Consider the following 21763-nt stretch of genomic DNA (forward strand, 5'->3'; position numbering starts at 1 on the left):
ACAAGCAGCTCCTGTCCTTTCCCTCGTCCCCCTTTTTCCCTTGGCCAGCAACTAACACACACAGGGCTCTGGGAACACGGTGTCACGATTTCATCTTTCGCCTGTGTACATATTTCCCCCTCGATATATACTCAAGACTGAAATGTTGTTTCCTGGTAAAATTAAGAAGTGAAATTATTTATGGACGAAAAGCATGTCAGTTTCTTGCATGTGAAGAAAATTGGTGGTGAAATGTAATAGATTTCACCCCCAAAATCGATTTATTCGAAAACGTGTACCGAGTGGTTACGTCCCTTGAGTAAGAAGGGAAACATTTTAGGATGAATCAAATTTCTAAGTTAAATAAAAAAAATTGGTTGGACAAATTTGGCCCCATGAATGTAAGGTACACAAGGTCGCTCATCAGTACTATCGAAGGGTGTTTTTTTTGTTCAGTGTAGAGTTTATACTAGATCAACGAGGCCGAGAATCGAAATATCACCACGGCGAAAGATGAAAACGTCACACCGGCAAGGGGGCACGGCGGGGGTTTGCAGGGGGGTATAGGGGGCAGTGGCAGTTAACGGTTGCAGTAACGCTTTCAGCTGATGGCGACACAACCGGCGAAACGGGAAAGAGCGAGAGCAATGCAGATCTAGAGTAAAGACTGAGTGACAAGAAAGAGTGCTAACAAATGCACGTTAAAGATACGGTCCTGCCTGTGTTTTCCATATTGTAAAACACCACAGATTTGTCAAAGTTTCTAAAGCTGCATAATTAACTCAGAAACAATTCTACTCTTAATACGTGAAGAAAGTAGCCAAGCTGTTGGTCTTTGGCATACCTGTATCTAAGATGAAGTGTTCTCTCATTCAACGTGAACGATGGACAGAACTGCAGCGGATCACACGATGGTTAACGCAGGAAGGAAGGAAGGTTTCTTTAAAGAGTGCGACAGTGTCATCGATAGAAGTGCTTTCCAAGAGAAGGAATGTGTAGGCAAACAATTAGACAATGACCGCTGAAGGGACGATGTGGCCCTTTGCCCTGATGATATTGCAATGAGACAGTGTAGTCTGATTAAGCTCCAAAGCCACCGTTTCGGAGGAGCGATTCTGGGTTGGAGCGTTAGCATGAAAACAATATTTGATTTCTTTTTTAAGTCAGTACTGAAATTCTTGTATCTAAAAACAAGAGGTGTATTTAAGACATGTATACAAAGGGAACTTACCAATTGTATTACTTCAAGGAAAAACTTCAGTCCTTTTGTGCAGGTACACACTTCCACAACTCATGCTTGGAAGTGCAAACACACACACATGTTCAGTACACCTGGAAACTACCGCCTTGATGCTCCCAGTCTCATTAAGAAGACAAATACAGTGTTTTTCCCACACCGCACTTAAGGTGTAAGGGTCACCCAGAATTTGGAAAAAAATCGTTTTTCAGATATACTAAATTATGATGTTGCCAAAAGCTAGAACAATATCTCTATTTTCATGTGCAGTTTACATTTTGTCTCTAGCATACATAGTTTTCTTGCAATAAGTGGTCAAAGTAGGTTGGTGGGAATTAAAAATCCCTTTAATCAAGGCCTCTGTTGAATGAAATTATCGGTTCTGATGATGAATTTGATTCCAAAAACTGCTCAGAACAGTCAGACACAGATGATGAATCAGACAGTAGCTCAAGTGAAGATAGTTTTGATTCTAATCTCTTGATGACCCCCCCATAAAGGACATAAACTGATAGATGTTGAACTTTTTGCTGTTTTATGTGGTGAAAGTTCGCGCGAAATCACAGGCAGCTGCACTGTCTGAATGAAAAACTTTTTTAAATATTCACCTATTCCATTGAAACTTTGCACATCAAATGTTCACTTGACTGGCTATAGTTTGTTCTAGAATGAAGCTGATAATCAGAAAAATAGATTTTTTTTTATTGTGTGATATATCATAATAATATAGAATTATAGTATTCTTTTGCTAATGCTACTAAAAGCAACATTTCCAACAAAACAGAAAGCTTTTAGAACATACTGTAGGTAATGATGCTTTAAATATGAGTGCCAATTTATTTTTCAATTGGACACATAGTTTTTCCCCAAGAGATATTTCAAAAATGCTAAAATTAGCATTTTTGCAGGTTTATTTTGCCCATTATTTTACGAATTAAATAATTTTGTCAGTTGTTCTACTTAATGTAGGTATTCAAACTTGATGTTTTCTGAAAATATAATGATTTTTGAAGAAAACTACCAAACATCAAGCCAATTCATTGATTGCAAGTGACTGAATAAAAAAATTACACTTTTGGTCCGACAATCTGGGTGACCCTTACGCACTTAATTCTTGTCACATAACACCACACAACCTACACATTTACAGACCCTCGCCATCGGAGAGGGGAAAAAACAATGTTTTCCCCGTTTTGGGAAGGTTAAGTTATCAGTCTATCTTTTAGGCCCAAATACAAACACACACACGCACATGTACAGTACGCATGAAAACTACGGCCTGGTGCTCTCATTAAGCCCTATACACTGCACTTCTTGTCACATAACGCCACACAGCGTGCACATTTACAGACCCTCGCCATCGGAGAGGGATACAAAATGTTTTCCTCGTTTTGGAAACGTCAGCAGTCTATCTGTTACACCCAAATACAAACACACACGCATGTACAGTACACATGAAAACTAACACCTGGGTGCTATCATTAAGACCTACACAGTGTTTTGCTACCCCGTACTTCTTGCCACATACACGTTTACAGACCCTCACCGTTGGAGAAGGAAATAAAACAGTTTTCCCCGTTTTGGGAACGTTAGCAGTCTACCGGTTACACCCCCAAAAGTTGGCTAGCAGTTTGGAGCAGAAGGGCATGAGTGCAAACAACTCAACGCACACCACGACGGCAATGCCTGCAGGACAGGGAGAGAAAAGGTCAGAGGGGTAAGGGGGCCTCTAAAGATGCTCAGTATTCGCCTCGTGTCCTAAAGCTGAGCACAAACTCGTGCTGCCGGGCCAAACACCGTCATGTTCTGCATTCCACAAGGGGCCATTCAAAAGGGGTGCAAGGGACGTTTGGCAAATTAAAATCGCAACAGAGACGTTAACCGTTATAATCCTGAAGACACACTCGTGCTGCCATGTTATTTTATGCATCTCTCAACGTCCATTCAGTGGGAAAACCGTAATGGACTTAAGATTAATTAAAATCACAACCTCGCTCGAAGGCGGCATGCGACTGACAATGTGACCACGTTCTAATAAACCCTGAAACAGGAAACACAAAACAACAAGAAAACCGCATCGCGACCACCCCCCCCCCCCCCCAACCGTCATTTTACATAAGATGTCGAGGGACAAGATGCCAAAATGTATGGAGAATGCTTTGTAATTTCTCAGCTATATTTCATCTTTCTAATAGCTTAATCATCAATGATGTACACTTTCAGCTTTAAGGGTGATTATGTTAAACATATTCTTCGACATTAATCATTCAAAGTGCGCATGCCATTACAAAAAGTGTCATCACTTTATTCTGTTTTTGTTGGTGGATGTATCAGTTTAACCATTTTAGTTTGATAGCTTGTGGGGTGAGCGGGTTTTCCAGTAATACCAACCACCAGGGGTTAAATCTTGTTTGCCGTCATGGCTCTTAGATCGTGTCAACTACAGATTACTTTGCTTGCTTGCTTGCATAATAAATAGAAACCCCCCGCGGGTTAGGAGGAAGAATTTACCCGATGCTCCCCAGCATGTCGTAAGAGGCGACTAACGGATTCTGTTTCTCTTTTTACCCTTGTTAAGTGTTTCTTGTATAGAATATAGTCAATTTTTGAAAAGATTTTAGTCAAGCAGTATGTAAGAAATGTTAAGTCCTTTGTACTGGAAACTTGCATTCTCCCAGTAAGGTAATACATTGTACTACGTTGCAAGCCCCTGGAGCAAATTTTTGATTAGTGCTTTTGTGAACAAGAAACAATTGACAAGTGGCTCTATCCCATCTCCCCCCTTTCCCCGTCGCGATATAACCTTCGTGGTTGAAAACGACGTTAAACACCAAATAAAGAAAGAAAGAATAATAAATAGAAACATTCAGAACGTTATGGTAACCGTTTTTCGTGACAGACGGTATTGCAGAAATCGTTTTTTTCTCCATCGTGACATAATCGTAAAATACGAACGCTAGGCTTACCGTGGAACATGGGGGTCTGTGACGATTAAACTTACTTCGGATAGTATTTTGATAGAAGAATGTTGCCTTCAACGTTTATTAATCACTACTTGTGTGATTATGTTAAGCTCACCATGGTAAATGGTGTTTTCAACGGCCACTGATCAAGACAACGACCAAAACCATTCTTCAAATTCTGACAAACTCAAGCTATAATTCTAAGCTTTGAGTCTTTAGATTATTTCTGAGCTGTTCGTGAGAAAAAAACCTCCCAATTCATTTGCGATCGGGCCAGTTTCGGAGTGTTTTGAATTCCTCAACGGCTGATCCTGTTCAGTCATTTGTTATGAGCGCATCTTGCTTTAGAATCTTTTTTCTTTCATGGCATTGGACTGACCCCAGACATTTACGCCATCGGATTAGCTTCTGAATGTCTCGGGATCTTCCTGACTTCCTGTCACCGTGGAACAATATCTGAATGAAAACTTCCACGAGGAGATCTTGCGCAATCGGGCAAGGTTCTGAATTCCTAACGCCGTCGTAAAATCTAACGCGGGGGAAATACATTTCTGTGAACATGTTTGAAGCCGATTCCAAAACCTCCTATCCTCGAGTCAGATTTTGATCGTCAGAGATTGGCAACTATGCGGGTAAAGAATTAGATAAATATCCAACACAAATAAAAGTTAGAAAGTATGTGTTCTGTTTTCTGATTTGTAAGTAGCAATTTAACACGCTGTGAGAAAAAACCACCATACAGACTTTACGCGAGAAATATACACATTCATCTTGTAAGTTCTAGTTCCAGTTCTAATTCTTAACAATAGGCGTGGTAGTAAGCATATAAACAGTAATCAAAACAAGTAACACAAAAATCCTTCCTCTTCAAAACCATCTGAAGCAACTTTTAACAACAACATCCATTTCAACTTACACCAATTTCCTTTTCGGGAAACGTCAGCAACATCGGGGAGGAAAAATCTCGAACAATAGACTCCTTTAACAAGTTCCCTCAGCTCACTGTCTGACATGACCACAATCAAGAAAATAATGGAAACAGTCAACCGCATCTGCTTCTTAATGATAGAAATTGTGATTAGTTAAGAGAGTAAGAAAACTCGAAAATCTCCAACAACAAGAAGACTTCTCTCGCAAATGTCTTCAGCTCACTGTCTGACAGGCTGCAAACTACAGGCAGCAGCCTCTGCCTTGATATTCAATGGAAATTTGATTTGATTACACTGATAAGAAATACATGTATCACCAAAAACGTCTCAAAAGAGACCGCTGTAGACATAACTTCCACAAAGAGAAACTCCCTGTCAGCACAGTTTCGTCAATTAAACAAAACACCGGACACATCTGCGTCTGAAAAGAATGTCGATAACAGAAGCTGTTCCATCATGGAAAGGATAAGAATCTCCGAAGACGGCCTTGAATGCGTTCTGCGCTTTAAAAATTGGACTCTTCATTTAGAGCAAGAAGGGAGATAGAGGGATGGAGATAGAGGGAGATGAAGCAGACCGACTGTTTGCTGTTAAGGGTTGTTGCGACTCCTTGGCAAACACAGTCTTGATCTGAGGTCGGTGGTCGAGCCAATCTTCACCTCAGAGTTTTTGGCCTGCCGTGTCGCGATGACCTGGCGTTCTGTTGTGTAATTATAGTTTTTTTCCTTGTATGACAAATATTTCGAAGCATGTGGCATTGTGACACCTGTTCCCTTGTGACCCACAGTGATGCTTTGTTGATTGTGACTGACGCCGAATTGCTTTCTGTGTGTAAGTTATAATTGTCTTACTTGTCTGATTTCTGTATGTGTTAATCACTGGAGTGTTTCAATGTGAATTCAGGGGGTAAAGCAGTGATACAAGTGGCTTGCACAGTTTAATAAACCGATTCGATAGGTTGCTTTTCCTCTCGTTCATTGATTCTTCCAGTCTTTTCACTTCCGTCCTTTGCCTCATAAGGATGAACAATAAAGCAACGATGGTCCATTTTCTGATAATAAAATAGAGATGGTCATTGCCCTACTAATAAAGCAGAGATGATCATTGTCCTAATGATAATGCAGAGATTTGTTTGTTTGTTTATTTGTTGCTTAACGTCCAGCCGACTACGCAGAGCCATATCAGGACGAGGAAGGGGGGGATGAAGGGGGCCACTTGTCAAGCGATTCCTGTTTACAAATGCACTAACCCATTACTTGTGTCCCAGCAGGCTTTAGTAAAACTAAATTAATACCTACTGGAAGATTACCAGTTTCCAGTATGTTAAAATAGGCTTAACCTATCTACTGCTGGACTTACATCAGAACACTAACAGATTAAACTATACATGAATCGCGAGACAAGCGGCAAGAGAAGAGATTTTTGGAAAAAATACAGGTGAATGAGCAAGAAGGCAGAAAAAAGAAAAGAATTCATGAAGAAAAAGAGAGCATGACAGGAAAGAGGAACCAAAAATCTACCTAACAGCAAACTAGAAAGCTCCTGCGGTTCCAAAAACAGGAGGGGCTTTTAATTTCATAACCGCAGTGCCCCACTGCGGGAGATAATGCAGAGATGGCCATATCCTTGACAAACATGAAGGCTAAGTAAGCCATCTCAACTCATGGCTGTCAAGAACGCCTTGGCACAGTGACACCAGGAGATTAAGTAAAGTCATGAACTTTGTTGGCAAAACATGACAACGCCGTAGCGGTGGATCTATGCACGGTCTACGTGCCAATTTACTCGGATTACAACGCCAAAAAAGGAATGCAGACTAGATTAATTACAGAAAAGGTGATTAGATACAGTGTTCCAAAACTGTCACAATCATTTCTGTGTTTCTGATATTGCGTATATTCTACAGTGAAGTAAAACCAAATTCATAAGCGTCCTAAGTAGCCCGAATGTCAGTGAGAGTAATCTCACAGGACAATATGATAATGATACCAATACCAATACCAATAGTTTTCATAATTCTAGTTGTCAACTTATCAGTCGGTGATCAAGAGAAACGTTCTCCGTAGTATACCTTTCGGGAAAAAGAAAGGGAAATGTTACCAATGTTTTACTGAAAAACATATTTTGCACATTACACGTCGTATTACATGCAATGTGTTCTTGGATTTGTTTATTTGAAAAAGTGCACCTGGCTGAAATGACAATAGAGACGAGATATGCTGAACAGACCAGGCAAAAAACAAAAATGACCATTTGAAGTTTATCCAACCCGATATAATCTTCATACACAATTCAAAACTTCTAAGGCAGGAACTTACTGTAAGAAATATTTGTTCCTGCGCAAGTGGTGCACCAAGGAAGTGTTTCTTCGCTTCGTCAGTGAGTAATGCAATTAACTTCTAGGTCAAGCCTCACGGTTTGGGCGGTCTGGTTCGACAAGTGTTTGCCATGTTGTCAGACAGTTTGGGGACAGTGTTTGGTGAGAACCACCTGTGGCATCTAACTAATGGGGGAGGGGGGAGGGCGAGAGGGTGTGGTTGGATGGCTAGTAGGAAGGAAAGAGAGTGAATGAGAGAGAGAGAGACAGAGAGAGACAGAGACAGAGAGAAAGACTGACAAAGAGAGGCAGAAATTTAGTGTTAGAGAGAGAGAGACCCAGAGCAAGAGAGAGAGAGAGAGAGAGAGAGAGAGAGAGAGAGAGAGAGAGAGAGAGAGAGAGAGAGAGAGAGAGAGAGAAAGAGAGGGAAAGAGAGAGAGACAGAGAGAGAGAGACCGAGAGCAAGAGAGACAGAGACAGGGAGAGAGAGAGAGAGAGAGAGAGAGAGAGAGAGAGAGAGAGAGGGGGAGAGAGAGAAAGAGAGGGAAAGAGAGAGAGAGACAGAGAGAGAGAGACACACAGAGAGAGAGACAGAGAGAGAAAGAGACAGAGAGAGAGACTAACAAAGAGAGACAGACATTTAGTGTTAGAGAGAGAAAGACTGAGAGAGAGAGAGAGAGAGAGAGAGAGAGAGAGAGAGAGAGAGAGAGAGAGAGAGAGAGAGAGAAAGAAAGAGAGAGAGAGAGAGAGAGAGAGAGAGAGAGAGAGAGAGAGAGAGAGAGAGAGAGAGAGAGAGATATGGAGAGATGGGATATTTCCTAACAAGCCGAGACAGCAGTTTGTGTAACAGTGAATGTTTTTAAAAACCACCACGTATAACTGCACAGAAATGCAAGCCTCCAGTGTTAATCTTTTATGCATTAATTGCGGTGACACCCCTTACGTCACAATCACACGTCCATGTAGTGAAAAACAACAACTGAGTTGTTATCCCTGCGTTAATTTCGCATTCTTTAATAATCCAGAGGTAAAATATATGACGACTTAAAACCAGACCATGGCATGTTAACAAACCCAAATATTTGAAATATTTTCTATACTCCAGATATTTCACAAACCTTAAAATGTGTCATTTCAATTTTAAAGTGACAATATTATTTACTTAACTTAACGTCAGCTCTCTTCGCGTACAATGAAGAACAAAAAAACATGCAAGCAAACTAACAAACACATTAACAGAAAGACAAAGAAATGAAGAAACAAGTAAACAAACAAAGGTAGTTGATTTGAACTGAAGTTAAACATTTTCCATGCAAACAAACAAACAAACAAACACAGAAATACCGAAAGAGGCAAGACATTGGATTTGAACTTCAGTTATTGATTTTCTACGCATACCGCAACAGCTAAAAGCACGACGCGCTACAATTAAAAAAAAAACGCCACAGTTTCATCATTGAAGGTTATACTATGACCTATACATTCTGTTATTAAATGCAGGCCACTGACTTACATGTGTGAACACAAGAGACAACACACGACTACTAAAGACAGTACAAGCTTATCAATCACACCGAACACCTCGAGATCAAGACAGTCAACTTAAGTTCCTTGCGACAATAAATATTACAAAGACTGTATAATACTCATTCAACTATCCCCGTCCATATTTTGCGCAAGCCCTTAACCCCCTTTCACAAAGAACACGTGTCGAATAGTAGGGGTTCTATTTGTCAGAATCTTTCAAATTTGTGTTACATTTATAAAACTTGGCAGAGTGATAGAGTAAGTGATCCTAAAGAAATTTAGAAACATGGCCATCGCAATTTCTCACTTTCAGTATCTATTTTTAGAACAATTCAAAATGGCCGCCATTTGACCCTAGAAATGCTAATATCTCAGGAACCATATGCACTACAAACATCAAAATTTGCACACGCACTCTCATGAAGTAGTGTTGTAACATCGAAGTATATGTACACATGTTGTTATATATCCAAGGTCAAAGATCAAGGTCAAATAGAAAGTCAGTGTCACGTTTGGGTAAGTGACTGTAAAATGCTAATTTCTCAGTAACCATATGCACTTGGATCATAAAAAGTGATAGATAGTATCATAAGGTAATGCTTTCACACCCATAGTTAATTCACTTATGTCATTGTATATTTAAGGTCAAATTTCAAGGTCAAACGAGGGGTGCCGGCAGGTAATTCTAGGAATGCTATTTTCTCAGCACCAACATGAAGTGGGAATACAGGATTTGGTGAACATATTACCTGTATTTAATATATTATCAGCAGGCCTGCTATGTATATATATCTTCACATTATTGTGCATTAAAGTTCAAGGTCAAACAGGTATGCACCTGATATAATTATAGTTCAGAACACAGGTGCTGTCCATTTCCAAAACCAGTCAAGATCCATTCAGCAAGCAGGGACACACGTGCACTTGCAAAGTGCTGTGCATTTCAACACAGCCTTACGACACCGGCACCGCATGCTCTTGCATCCCTTTTTGCAGCCACACTTCCACAGTTCACGGCATGTCTTCGAAGCCTCGTCCAGGGCAGTCAAGAATGGTTGCCAAGCACCATTGACAAATTGCCAACCCCAGTCGCCAGGGTTTGGAAGACTAGGCGTGGCGACTTCAGCCTGACCCCAGATATGTCCTCCTTGATAAACAGCTCTCCTTGCATGCTGCAAAAGGGCTTCGCTAGTTGGAGGAATGTTGTCGATCTGGCGGCCAACCTTTGCAAACAGGCCGTCCCCTCGCAGAGTTGACATCCGGAAAGTTGCTTGTTCTGTCATACAAAAGTACAACATATCTCTCCAGCAAGGCTCTGTCATATGCGGAGATCTCTGTGGGTGCTTCTGACAGAGACTGGAAGGCCTCACTGATGTCAGGAAACAGATACCACACATCCCATGCTGTTTTCTTCCCAATGCTGCTGGACGACGAGACCGTATCACAGCCGCTGAAGCTGTGGAACAGTGGCAGACAGCTGGCTTTTTCTGGTCCCAACATGCTGGCGATGTCATGTGCAGAGATGTATTGGTAATTCTGGCCGACTCCCACAGCGATCCACACTTCAAGCCCAGGGCGACGGGCAGCAGCAGCAATGGCGAGCACAACAACATCAGTATCCAAATTTTGGACAGGAGCTTGTTTGACGCACTGATTTCCGTGGTCGCTCAAATTCTGTCTGTGTTGAATCCATGTCTGCAGCTTCGTAATCTTTCGAGCACTGGGGCAATTCCCTCACTCGTTTAAGGCGCGAGGAGCTGTATTTCAACCTGCAGCTGCTGTGGATTACCGCCTTGTTCTGCCAAAAGATGTTTGCCAAGTTAGGGCCGTTGGGAAGCCTTGATGAAATATCAGATGGAAGTGCTCCCCTAGCATGAAAGTGCCCCAAGTTTTCAGCCAGTGTCTCATATCTATGTCGGTTTCTTCATCTTCCCTCCCTCGCTTCTTTTTCTTCGGCATATTGGATGGTCCTGTCGACAGAAATTAGATAGCATGTGTTAAAACACCACACACACACACACACACACACACACACACACACACACACACACAAACACATTGATCACATGGTATATATATATATATATATCATGGTATATGTATATTTATATCTCAGAGATCAGCCTACCTTGGCTGGGTTTAAAACTCAGCTAAAGAGCTACTTGTTTCGCAAGTTCTATCATTGAAAAAATGAAACTGTCTGCTTGGACATTTTTGCTGTTCTCTATCACCTATCTTTGTTTGTATAGAGTGGCTTTTTTGTATGATGATGGTGAGTGTATGTGTGTGTGTGTGTGGGGGGGGGGGCTGTATGTGGGGGTGGGGGCGGTAATAATTGTCATATTTCGTTTTATATTGTTAATTTTCTGTGTTAATGGTCTAAATGGTAGTGTTTGCTTTGATTGTTCTTGCTTTTGGTGAATCCGTGAGTTAGTGCATTGAGTTTTTCAACTGATAAGATGTGCGCTTTATAAATGCTATTCATTATTATTTTATTTTATTATATATTTGACATCATAATTGTCACCACATTACTCCTAACCCCCCCCCCCCCCCCCACACACACCTCCAGATAGTAGCCACTTTTTCTTCATGGATGATAAGACAGAGAAAAAGCATGAAATGGTGTTTTTTTTTAACAGCTCACAATCACAATGAAGGTGTCACATCAAGAATTAAGTGATATGGAGAGCCTGAACCACAGGAGCAGAACCACAGTCATGTACTGAGGAAGCCCTGCAAGGTATTGATCACAACACAGGGTCTTCAGAGTGAGCAGCAACTGCTAAACTGCAAAAGAAAAAAAAACCACACGTACCTTGGTGGTGTAATATGAGTACGGGCTCATAATACCCTAATGGGACCTTAATACCCCAAAATGTCCGATGTACTCCCCCACCGTTGAAACACACACACACACACACACACACACACACACACACACACACACACACACACACACACACACACACACACACACAGGCAGACGGACACACAATTGGGTGGTTTGTTCTTTGAGAAGACTAAAATTGAGGTGTTTATTTTATGGTAATTAGAAACAATTTTTAAAAAGCCGGAACGGTAACTAACCCTAACCTAACCCTATGGCACTTATTGGCACTTGAAAAAACTGGGTGGCTGACAACCCACCCAGGGTTTTTTTCAAAACCACCCACGGGTTTGAGGCCGTGTATCCCTAAATCCATCCTTCTTCCCCCTCCCTCAGTCCATTCCTATCTCTCTCTCTTCCTCCCCATTTATCTCTCTCTCCATAGCTCTCTCTCTCTCTCTCTCCCTCCCTATCACCTTCTCTCTCTGTCTCCCTCTCTCCACCCCTCCTTCCATCTCTCTATCTCCCTCCCTCCCTTTATTTCTCTCTCTCCCTCCATCCCGCTCTCTCTCCCTTTCTGTCTTTTCTTTATTTGGTGTTTAACGTCGTTTTCAACCACGAAGGTTATATCGCGACGGGGAAAGGGGGGAGATGGGATAGAGCCACTTGTCAATTGTTTCTTGTTCACAAAAGCACTAATCAAAAATTTGCTCCAGGGGCTTGCAACGTAGTACAATGTATTACCTTACTGGGAGAATGCAAGTTTCCAGTACAAAGGACTTAACATTTCTTACATACTGCTTGACTAAAATCTTTACAAAAATTGACTATATTCTATACAAAAAACACTAAAAACACTTAACAAGGGTAAAAAGAGAATCAGAATCCGTTAGTCGCCTCTTACTACATGCTGGGGAGCATCGGGTAAATTTTTCCCCCTAACCCACGGGGGGTGCTCTCTCTCCCGCCCCCATGCCTTCTCTCCCCCCCCCCCCCCCCCCCCCCAGTCTCTCCCCCCTCTCTCTCTCTCTCTCTCTCTCTCTCTCTCTCTCTCTCTCTCTCTCTCTCTCTCTCATGTGCATTTTCACTGTTTTGTCATTTCTCTTGACAACACTTCTTCTTCCAAATATTTTGATAAAACCAAGTAAGTCCGCTTGCTTAGATCTACCCATTTTTTGTTAGATCTAATATTGGGCGAAAAAGGTGGTAAAACCAATAAGTAAGTCCACACAATGCCCAACAAAATCAAAACCATCCATCAGATTATTATGAAAATCGAGTTTTAGATCTAAACGTAAATTAATGCTATTTATCTTATTATCCTAGTAGGTGGATCTAGATACTCATCACTTTTGAGACATTTTATCAAACACTAAAAGTCGTTTTTCTCGGAAGTAGCTTCAGTGGACTTACTCGGTTTTGTCAACACACGGCAGAGTTACTGTAATTGTCCAAACATGTCAAATGTACTCACCAGAGAGACTTTTCAGCTGCCAAAACAAAGAATGCATGTGCGATGTCCGCCATTTTTTTCATTCTGCCCATCCGTTCTTCTGTATTTTCAAAACGCTTTTAAAAATATTTTGAGCTCCAAATAACAATTATATCAACATAACAAGTCAGAATATATTATTATGTTTATTTCAATAACTCGTAATATTTTTTTCGGTGAAGTTTTGTATTTTATTCCTGTGCTGCGGACTAGCATTTGTTCCAATTTCGTCTGCATGAAGGCGCCAGGTTTAAAGCCTTATTTCTTAAAAACAATCGCATTTTTGTGATGGCCATGTTTCTAAAAACCCTTATTTTATTCTTAACTTGCCTTTTGGGGCATAACATAAAATGTAACAAGTGTTTGAAAGGTTTATGTGTTTTCGTTGCAAGTAGAACCCCCGCTAGAAGTCTCAAGTCAAGATTGGGACATAGCAAGACAGTTGGTAAGAGTAAAAGACACAGCAATAACAGAAGTCAAGACACCGACATAACAAGACTCATATGGGCCGTCAATAGATGTTGCGCAAGACCTTAATCTTCTCTCAACGCAAATACTTTGATTAAACAGTATTTTATTCAGATACATAAATACAAAGCCATGGAGTGTATGATGTAATTCAAGGAGCACAACACGATGAAATAATAAATGTCCTCTTTAACAAAAAGTTAAGCACATATTTGCGATGTGTAAAGAACTCAACACACAGACATGACGAAGCGAGGGAAACACTGAGAACCCAAAACGGGGGCGGCGGCGTCAACAAGGGAATTAACTCGACAAGAGTAACTACTCGAACCAAGGCTCAAGGGGGGTAATAAGTGTCGACCCGAAGAAGGCCACATCTGAAGAAGACCATACAAGTCGTGTGTGACAGACTGCCATAAACATGGACCACTGTGGACACTAACTTCACGATATTGTGACGGTAGGAGCATGACATGAATGTCTTGATCTTGACGGCCGTACACTTGTGCGTGCCATTGCTGTTAAAAATACTCTACTTCACGTGAAAGCGTCTGCATCACCACATATATGTTCAGGCTTTAACATTGAAGACGACGGCATCCTTCCACTTGGGCAAATACCAAAAACCAACTGCTTAGCTGCCCTTAGGTGTCAGGGTGGGGGGGGGGGGGGGGGAAGGGGGGTTGTATTTATTTGGTATTTATGTATTTGTTTATATATTTATTTATTTATTTTGCTGAACACAGCAGACTGAGGTGGATGCCCGTAACAACTTGAAAAGTAATTCATCAACCCATTCCCACTATGTCCAGCAATCAGCCAGGCTATAGGTGTCACAGTGTGGTATGTGTCACAGTGTGGTATGTGTCACAGTGTGGTATGTGTCCAAGTGGAAAGATGCTCTCTTTTACAGTGAAAGCCTGCCTGGACCGATCTGTGTGATTGACAAGGTGGTTCCACGCTGGAGGGAATGCACCTTTTAACGTTGGCCGGAAACTAATAAATCTGTGATGGAACCCGATTTCCTGTCTGGGCTCGAGGGTAATACACGAAAGATATCGACCCCCTTCATGTGAGGGTTTGGCACTCTTGGGTGTTGAACTACACTTAGCGCGCGAGGTACTTCACAGGCTGCACGAGCCGTTACAATCGTGATACGGCACTAATAAAGTTTGGTCTCCATTTAGAAGTCGTTCTAGTGACACATATTCCAAGGGTACAGGAACGTAGAGCAGGGTGGTTGGGGTGTGATGGTGGGTATACGCACATGCATCTTCATGAAAATGTGTATTCTGGTGGGCAATTTACTAATATCACAATGGGTGCATGTAAAAAAAAAATAAACCGCTAAAAAAATACACAAACAAACAAACACCAACTCCCAACTTTAAGGTCACGGCCACGTCTTCCTTTTTAAGACCCACAATTAATCAAAATTTCTCTAGCAATGCGGTTTTCAAGGATAGTAAGACCACGTTGAAACTATACACACAAACTAGGTCAGCTGATGACAGCTATGTGCGTTGTTTGAAACGAAAGGAAAAAAAAAAGAAAAGAAAAGAAGAAAAAGAGAAGAAAAAGAAAAAAACTACAACAAACAACAACAACACCAACAACAACAACAACAACAACAACAACACCATCACCTCCTCCACCACTACCACCACAATCTGCCACATACACTATTGTCCATTTTTCTCATGGCCCCACCACACTCACCTTTAGTGTCTTTCTTGACTTTATCTCTCCCATGACTGTCGCGGTCCCACTTGCTCCTCGACCTCAACGATTCCGAGGAGCCAGACTTGCCGCGGTCAGACGATCGCAAAGGCTTGGACTTTTCGGGGTCCGGGGTTCGAGTCCTCAGCTGTCGGGAGGAGGAGGGGAGGGAGGAGGAAGAGGAGGATGAGAGGAGGTTGAGTGTGTCCAGCGATCCAGCTCTGTACGCAGGGCTTTTGCCGAGAGAGCGGGTGGTGGGGGAGGATGGAGGATGATGGCGTGTGGATGAGCTAGGACTGCTGGACGGCAACTCTGGAAAGAGAGAAGAAGATGGCGGACTATTAATCACACGAATAATCTTTTCGTACACTTTCATTTCATTTCATGTACACACATCGTGTACCAGGCGTGACAGTTGACAAATAATTAAAATGGCAGTCTCATGTACATCATCACATCCCATTGCTCGAAATTCGGGCAGCTTCCTCCCAGGGATAAGCTAGCAGCAACCAGAGCCACGCTACCCAGGTGAGTGCGTGTTTAGGCAGAATTACTGATGTCTTTAGCGTGCCACTGTGGTGACACGGGGATGGGACAACCTTTGCTTCACGAATCGTCTGATCACAACTCATCAACAACGTAAGCAAACACCCACCCACACGCACAATGCAATCCGGCATCCACCAACCCACCAGCTTACCAACCAATCAGCCAGCCAAACCAACCACGACTTTAAAAACACACACACACACACACACACACACACACACACACACACACACACACACACACACACACACACACACACACACACACACAATAAATCGTTCACATGCACCATTTGGCAAATATAGACACATGTCTGCCTTACTCCGATTAACCCCTTTTCAGAGAGTCCACAACCTTCAACACTATTTACAAGCAAAGAAACCCACAACATGGGGCGTCCACGATAGCACGGGTGGCCGGGAAGGGTACACATTACGGGTAGGTTATATTTGTACACTTGCTGACTCATTCGTCGGTGTAAGTATATAAATGGCCAGGACAAACTGACACGAGCTCGCACATCTACCCCTGACAAGCCAATGTGTACACGGGTACAACTTCTCGGGTTCACACTAAGCCTCTTTTCCGCAAAGTGTCAAACCGACGACCAAGTTGTTACGTTTTGTTAAGATGAAAAGGTGTTTAAAATCGTGTCGAGGACGATATGTCAATGTGACCTAAATACCTGAAATATGCTCAAAGGGCAGGAATTTCCTTCACTCTTGTAATTTTTGGTATATATATAACTGGCAACGTTAACACTCTAAAAAAAATAAAAAATAAACAAAACGGGAGAAAACGATATGACATCGGCAACCGGCCATAGAAACCGTAGGACAGATTTTCACCTGAAAAATGTGATGTAATATTGTGTTAGACTAGATCTGACTGATTAGTGTGACAGAATAACCAGTTCCTGTGACAGCAAGAAGTCATGTTTGAAATGTAAAGTCTAAGTGGGTTTCGAAACCGGCTATTGTGATCACCGACTGAAACTGTACACAGCGTGTGACTACTTCTTCTTCTTCTTCTTCTGCGTTCGTGGGCTGAAACTCCCACGTACACTCGTGGTTTTTTTTGCACGAGTGGAATTTTACGTGTATGACCGTTTTTTACCCCGCCATTTAGGCAGCCATACGCCGTTTTCGGAGGAAGCATGCTGGGTATTTTCGTGTTTTTATAACCCACCGAACTCTGACATGGATTACAGGATCTTTTTCGTGCGCACTTGGTCTTGTGCTTGCGTGTACACACGGGGGTGTTCGGACACCGAGGAGAGTCTGCACACAAAGTTGACTCTGAGAAATAAATCTCTCGCCGAACGTGGGGACGAACTCACGCTGACAGCGGCCAACTGGATACAAATCCAGCGCGCTACCGACTGAGCTACATCCCCGCCCTGTGTGTCTACTAAAGTCTAATACTGTATTGGCAATACATTTCTGTGTAAAGGAAAGTCTTCGACGCTGGCTACTTATTAATATTATATATATGTCTTTGGCGATAATCACCAATATGCATGTACGCATAGGGCACTTCATTCACACTAAACTCACACCTTCAGATCAGGCACGCTTTTTGCCAAGGGCACAATTTAAACTTCCCAAAAGGTTCTTGAAACTGAAACACTGACTCTGTGACCGACAAAATAGGCAGAGTGAAAACGACAAGCGACCTTGTAAGGCGAACACGACACACTAGACAGTTACGTCTGTCGAACCAAAACACTTGTCACGAGAGGCTAAAAGTTCAAAGCACAGATTTTAGCTTTGGAGGCGAACATAACACTGGTGATCAACGAAGGTAAAGCCGATACGCTGAAAACACCTTAGTGTGTTTTTCTTCACTGCTTGTTGTGCTAGGTGTTTGGCTGAGAGGGAAGCTTATTGTATTGATATTCCTCTGCGGCATTTGTTGTCAAGCTTAATTAGACTGACTAAAGGACTCATTGCCAGACTTGGCTTACTTGCTAGATATAGGTAAAGGTACTTGTGTTTATACGATGTGGTGTGATTTACTTGCATATATTGTTCACTGTACTTCAATGCATGATCGGTTGCTGAGGGACCGATAGACTTTGTTTTACAATTATAACAGGATGCCCGGTTACGCCTTTTCTTCCGAGAGAACTTTTTGCGTTTACAAGTAGGCTTTGGAATCCAATTAAACAACGTCATCTACTAGAACAGCAACAACAGAAGGCACATAATTACCATCTGTATACGTAGCATTTACTTACTTACTTACACACACACACATACCCATACACACACACACACACACACACACACACACACACACACACACACACACACACACACACACACACACGAACACACACACATACATTTTGCGTCATCATCTAAAGCTCTCCTCCTCTGTCCTCTTCTTTGTTGACGCCCTTGTTGAGGTTTTTTTTAACATCAACCTATTTTATCATCAGTAATTCTGTTAAAAACAGAAGCCTCACACTCTCAGTTATACCTGAAACCAAGTAGCAGGTGAAAATGTCCGTCACTCAACAACTTGACCTAATTTTATTTCTAACCCAATGTCATTATGCAAACATGACAGTGCATTGACAGGGCACAGCTGTGCTGGCGTATCGGAATTTAGCCGTCAAAACAACATTAGGCAGTAACAGCTGTAACTATAGTGACACTATTAATGTAATTTATACAAAATATAATCAATCCACACTGACAGTACATTGTGTCCGTCTTTGGGGACATAGCACGAGGCAATGCTCATTTTGAGTTGTGCCTGCGTACCACTACTTATGACTGACTGACTATTAGGGTTTAACGTCCTCTTAGACCAACTGGTCTATATTGGGACAGGTATTGGTAATACGTTGAAGATATTGTGTGATACTTTGATTCGAACAAGCCCGCTGTGGCTGTCTTCTTCGACACACCAGCATTGGGTTTGTCTCGTCAAAGTATCGAAACACGATCATGATAATCGGAGACGAGAGATGATGCATGCGTGTCTTCGTGTTTTCCAAGCCCTGAGACTTTCGCTGTAAACGTGGGATCTTTTTCGTGCGCATGTGTGCACACGGGGGTGTTCGGACACCGAAGAGAGTCTGCACAAAGTTGACTCCGAGAAATAAATCTCTCGCCGAACGTGGGGATGGAATCTACGCTGATAGCGACCAACTGGCTACAAAGCCAGCGCGCTACCAACTGAGCTACGTCCCCGCCCCCACTTATGGGGTGGATACGAACCTGCACTGGTCTCAGAAAGTTCTGTTCATGTCACCGTCTGGTGCTAGTGAGGATATGTCTGGGTATAAAGAAGAATGTATACCTGAACAGAGTCACGGCACATAATAACAGAGTTTCATAATCGTTTCTCTGGTCAGTATGAAAAAAACACCCACATGTATTTGGTGATACAAGTATTGTATCGGTATCAGCGAAACCTAAGCTATCTCTCTGTCTCTGTCTCCCTCTCTTACACACACACACACACACACACACACACACGCGCACGCACGCACACGCACACACACGCACACACACACACACACACACACACTGATCCAAATCATCCACACTCCAGGCGTACTAGATAACCATCATTACACCTTCCCGCTAATGTTAGCCTTCGCTACTTGTATTATAAATTATCGCCCCAAGAAACGTGACAGCTGGTCACTGTTTCAAGTAAGTCCTAACAGCTGACATACACAGAGGAATCTTGACTTTCTGCATTCCGACACAAAGGTGACAGTAAAAGTGACACGCGACTTTATAAATCATGGAGCTGGGGGATATTAATGGGCGATGACATGTATTTGTCCCCCCCTGCGCTATAGGGGCTCCTGTTGCTTGTTAGATGTCGAGGCAATGCGAGGTGTGCATAGTTTTACGACTGCTCTGACGTGTGTTAGAATACATTGAACGCGTTTCGAAAGTGTAGGTTTATAAACAAATTCATGTTTTTTTTTAATTGGGGTATAATAGATCTTTTAAGACATTACTTTTTTCGCCTTGAGTCTATCAAATTCTATCAACTGAGCACATTCATCTATCATGTCCTGATTTCATGGTCATAATTATGTGTTATTTGTAAACCAAATCTGTTTTTGCTGTAGAATTATATCTGTCTTTTTTTGGGTTGTGTTTTGATCTGTGTACATTTGCTCATGTTACAAAACCTGTATTATCCCTTTCATGTACTAACTCTCTCTCACCGTGACCAATGAGACAGTAAACTACTCGTAAACAAATCGAAAACAACTTCAAAATGCCAATATAAGCCTACAAGGTCACTAGACGTTGTTTGTAGAAATTCCGTTCACCTTGCTCCCCAAACAGATATATAATCCGCGTACTTTCAAAACAGACACACAATTAGGCAATGTTTGCTACTCTTGTCCCCTAAGTCCTCCGCGCAGTTCTAAAGTGTCTACAACAACCTTTCACTTTGTGGCACAAGGCCGTCCGTATTCAATTTCATTTCTCAAATGAATTCAGAGTCACGCGGCTCTTCTTTCGACTCAGCACACAAACAAACACTCCGCCTACTGTATTCGCCGTGACAAAAAAATGCTAATGAAAACAGGCGCATTTACCTACCTGCAAATCCACGTACCACAAAAGCACTCCAGAATTCAATAGAGCTTCCACAGTTGAACAGAATTAAACAAATCTCTCTACCACCTACGCACTCCAGAATTCACTATGGTTTTCACAGAAATGTCAATGTGAAACAGAAATAAATACCCCCTTCATCGCGAAAACATTTCAGAATTCAATAAGGATTGCACACAAATACCAGAATGAAACACTGAGAAATAAGTAGATCCTTCTTCCACAAAAGCACTCCAGAATTAAGAAACACGTTCACAGAAACGTCAGTAGTCGAACAAAAATAAGCTTAACTCCCTCGCTCAGTAACAATTAGGCAAGAGCTTTTCATGCAGCAAAAAAAGTAAAATTTACAAGGAAACAAAAACCGACAAAGCACTCCAGAATTAATTCAAATTTCCACAGAAGAAATGCCAAACAGTGAAGCACTGAGAAATAACTATCTCCCTCGCTCAGTGACAAGGTTGTGAGGCTTTTTAGGTGGCGTAATTTGCCCGCGAAGAGAGTACCGTACATGTATTCATGAGGAATCAACCTTGTCACACACGCCCACCACACACAATGACATACAACGTGCACACAAGACTGTCACTCGGTGTCGCTAGGCTTGTGTAAGCCTATACATACACATGTTATTATTTATACGTGTTATGTACATGTACTAGTCAGCAGAGGATAACGAATACATTCTCATGAGTGTACTCGTCAAAGGGGATCAATTAGGAGAGGGTAGCCTAAGAGTCATATGGACCACTTTTTGTTTCATGCTGATAACTAGTTTGTTTTCTTGCGAAGATGTTTCATTTGGTGCTTGGTAGTTGTTCTCCTTTTAGTAAATCGTCAGGCATAACTAAAACAAATCAACATTCAGCAAATATTAAATCCAGAAAAAAAATAACAACTGGTCCATATTAGGAGTCTATATTTTATAGCAGTGTTGTCAGAGGAGGATAACGTTTATCTACGCCCCGTTATCCAAGTCAGAGGGTGATACAATGTATATTCCCATGGTGTACATACACGGAATATCTACAAGGACAGCCAAATACAGCAGGACGCAAATGTTTATCTTTCTTCATCGTATGAGCCGCGCTGAATCATGAAGTTCATTGGAAGCAAATAGAGCGTATATAGGCAAAGACATGCAAGATGCAC

General features: G+C 41.9%; 1 protein-coding gene and 1 long non-coding RNA gene across 3 annotated transcripts in view; one reads left to right on the forward strand and one right to left on the reverse strand.

The window, feature by feature from the left end:
- LOC138960124 (uncharacterized) overlaps positions 1-6324 on the forward strand; it is a 93131-nt gene extending 86807 nt beyond the window's left edge. For both annotated transcript variants that reach the window (XR_011453893.1, XR_011453892.1), the window contains exon 2: positions 6235-6324. This is a non-coding gene — a long non-coding RNA (uncharacterized lncRNA). The remainder of the gene's footprint in view (positions 1-6234) is intronic.
- Positions 1-21763, reverse strand: part of LOC138960123 (uncharacterized) — a 176365-nt gene that overhangs the window by 35227 nt on the left and 119375 nt on the right. Inside the window, exon 6 of the mRNA XM_070331875.1 lies at positions 15462-15773. Within this exon, the coding sequence (XP_070187976.1) occupies positions 15462-15773 (312 nt within the window). The remainder of the gene's footprint in view (positions 1-15461; positions 15774-21763) is intronic.

Source organism: Littorina saxatilis, linkage group LG2, assembly GCF_037325665.1.
Source record: "Littorina saxatilis isolate snail1 linkage group LG2, US_GU_Lsax_2.0, whole genome shotgun sequence".
NCBI classification, from domain to species: domain Eukaryota; kingdom Metazoa; phylum Mollusca; class Gastropoda; order Littorinimorpha; family Littorinidae; genus Littorina; species Littorina saxatilis.